Source organism: Oratosquilla oratoria, chromosome 43 (assembly GCF_046742065.1).
Source record: "Oratosquilla oratoria isolate Oo_2021 chromosome 43, ASM4674206v1, whole genome shotgun sequence".
Classification (NCBI taxonomy): domain Eukaryota; kingdom Metazoa; phylum Arthropoda; class Malacostraca; order Stomatopoda; family Squillidae; genus Oratosquilla; species Oratosquilla oratoria.
The window spans coordinates 25,566,867-25,569,366 of record NC_134819.1 but is presented as its reverse complement, the minus strand read 5'-3'; the positions used below and the strand labels follow the sequence as shown (position 1 = coordinate 25,569,366).

Sequence of the window (2,500 nt, the reverse complement as noted above, 5' to 3'; positions counted from 1 at the left end):
TCTCTCGTCTAGGACATGTTATCACTATTCAGAATCATATAACTTGAATGAAGCCGTTAGAGATAACAATTTCTTTCTATTATTAACTCAAGGTGTTTATTTTTTTTATCGTGTTTTTATCTAGATTAGATAATGCTCAAGATCTTTCTTAACGGTATTGACTGTGCACACGCCTCACGTCAAGGCTGGCACTGCCACCACAAATCAAAACATATAGTCTCTATTTTAACCCCATTTAATTCTTCTGCCTGGGAAAATTCATACATTCTTTTAGGACATTGAATGTAATGTGTATTTTTATGTAAGCAACCCAAATCGTCTGAGTGTTCATATAAGAACTCGCAAAAGATGACAAAAGTAATTTGCCACAAACTCCTTTATATCGTCGTACATAAGTATTGTACATACCGGGCCATTACGCTTCCCAAATGTCTTCAATACGGAACGCTGTGGTCAACCCTACACCAGTCACTTAACCCATTCCATACGGTGATGCCCACGTGGGCATCATTAGGATACCGGAGTTGTCTTAATTATTATTATTATTATTATTATCATTATCATTATTATTATATATATATATATATATTTATATATATATATATATACATATATATATATATATATATATATATATATATATATATATATTTTTTTTTTTTTTTTTTTTTTTTTTTTTTTTTTGTTATAGATGAGTGACCCCACATTCTGTGAACTAGCTTGATCATATTTCCTGTGGTTATTAATATTCAGACTGTAACTTTATATTTCATAATGCGAGTATTGTGGTGCATCATCAAATGATCGGACATCAGGCAGCTGATGCTGCCCGGAAAAATTTGACTCGTATTGATGAGGCAACGCCATACTCATACATTGTTTAAATCTGGTTTTATCCAGTTCACAGTTGTCATCTAATTCATTACAACACTCACACTAAAGGGTTTATACTCGTCTATATTTGTAATATATTACATAATCTAAGGGTATTGTCCCCTCTTCTAATCACGAATATACCCTGTATCATCCAGTAACAATGATATTAAATTTACATCTACTATAAATGCCCCTTTAAATATTTTGCTAATGTCTCATTGGTTTTCTTTGACTTATATAAAATTGTATATATATATATATAGGCTACTTGTGTTTACAAGCCTGTTTTTCGCTCTGATGCGACAATACCCTCGAATTGGAATGCACGTTATTAACGATCTCAAGGGAATTTGAGTCCCCCAAAACAACAACATCGTAGAAAAAGTAAATGTGTGTGTGTGTGTGTGTGTGTGTGTGTGTGTGTGTGTGTGTGTGTGTGTGTGTGTGTGTGTGTGTGTGTGTGTGTATTCTTTAATGTACTGACAAGTTCCACCGTATGCTTTCAGAAGTCAACGATGAAAAACGGCAGTGACAAAGGAATCAATTTAAGGTGAGAAATTTCCATCCTTTGCAACGAGAATAATTCATATCCCATTGAAGTCCACGAGTAGGGTAGTGCTTAAAACCCACGGGCAGCCCGGGAATCCCTGAGGGGTAGAGAGGGACGAAGTAGTGGGAGGGGGACCAGTTTGGTCACTAGCGTGGCGAGAATTTGTGGTAATATTATGTATACCGGAGCTGTTATAAAGAGGAATGGCGGAAGTCATCACAATCCTCTCACAATTACGGAATAGCAAGCCTCGAATTCCAAGTCTCTTACCCATGCCTCCTGAGCCGTGACACAAAACCTCTAATAAATATCCCTAAAAACGCTCAGTGGAAATAGCCCCCTTTTATACAAAACTATCTTTTCATTGTCCTAAAGACTTCTCTTCCTCCTCCACAAATGCCGTTCCCACGCGATCAGGTGGTCTTTTCAAGGTAGTACATAGCCCATAGATTGGATATTTGTAGGGGACCAGTCCCCTATATTGGCTTCCAACGTTACATATTTAACTTCCTTACAGTGTCTAGCGGAGTCACTTTACAATAAGGCGAGATCGCTGGAACTCCATGTCTGGACAAAGACCAAGGTCCTGGTGTTTGGGAGCTTACCGGATAATAGAGTTTAGTCTGTTCAAGCATGTGGAGATGACATTGATTTCTTGGAGAGCTTCACATACATTAGTACTAAAGTCCATAGCATGTGGTAGATCGTGCCAAGAAGTTTTTCAATGGGTTGGTATGGCCCATGGTGTTATGGTTTCACTCAATGTACATCGCGCTGTCCATATTTATGAAGGATGGCTAAGATTTGAATTTTCAAGTCTTTTGTGCTCCTGTCTTGCCGTACGGTTGAAACGTGGACACTGAATACAGGCTTGGAAGAGGAGTTTCGACATCTTTGATACCAACTGGGATATAGCTCTGATAACTTTGTATCAAATCAGAGACAGCTTTGTAAAACTCAGTCAAGACCTTCTACCAGCATTCGTGAACATCAAATCAGGCTATCCCTGATGTTGGTACCACGCGTAGGGTTATCTCCACGAGACAAGACGAAGAAGATGTCTGCAGGACTCAT

General features: G+C 38.0%; 2 protein-coding genes across 3 annotated transcripts in view; one reads left to right on the top strand and one right to left on the bottom strand.

Annotated features, from left to right (window-relative positions):
• Positions 1-2,500, bottom strand: part of LOC143021811 (uncharacterized) — a 217,647-nt gene that overhangs the window by 192,859 nt on the left and 22,288 nt on the right. The window lies entirely within an intron of this gene.
• The window catches only part of LOC143021812 (ileal sodium/bile acid cotransporter-like), a 30,386-nt gene that overhangs the window by 21,382 nt on the left and 6,504 nt on the right, over positions 1-2,500 (top strand). For both annotated transcript variants that reach the window (XM_076179553.1, XM_076179552.1), the window contains exon 8: positions 1,383-1,426. In XM_076179553.1, the coding sequence (XP_076035668.1) occupies positions 1,383-1,426 (44 nt within the window). The remainder of the gene's footprint in view (positions 1-1,382; positions 1,427-2,500) is intronic.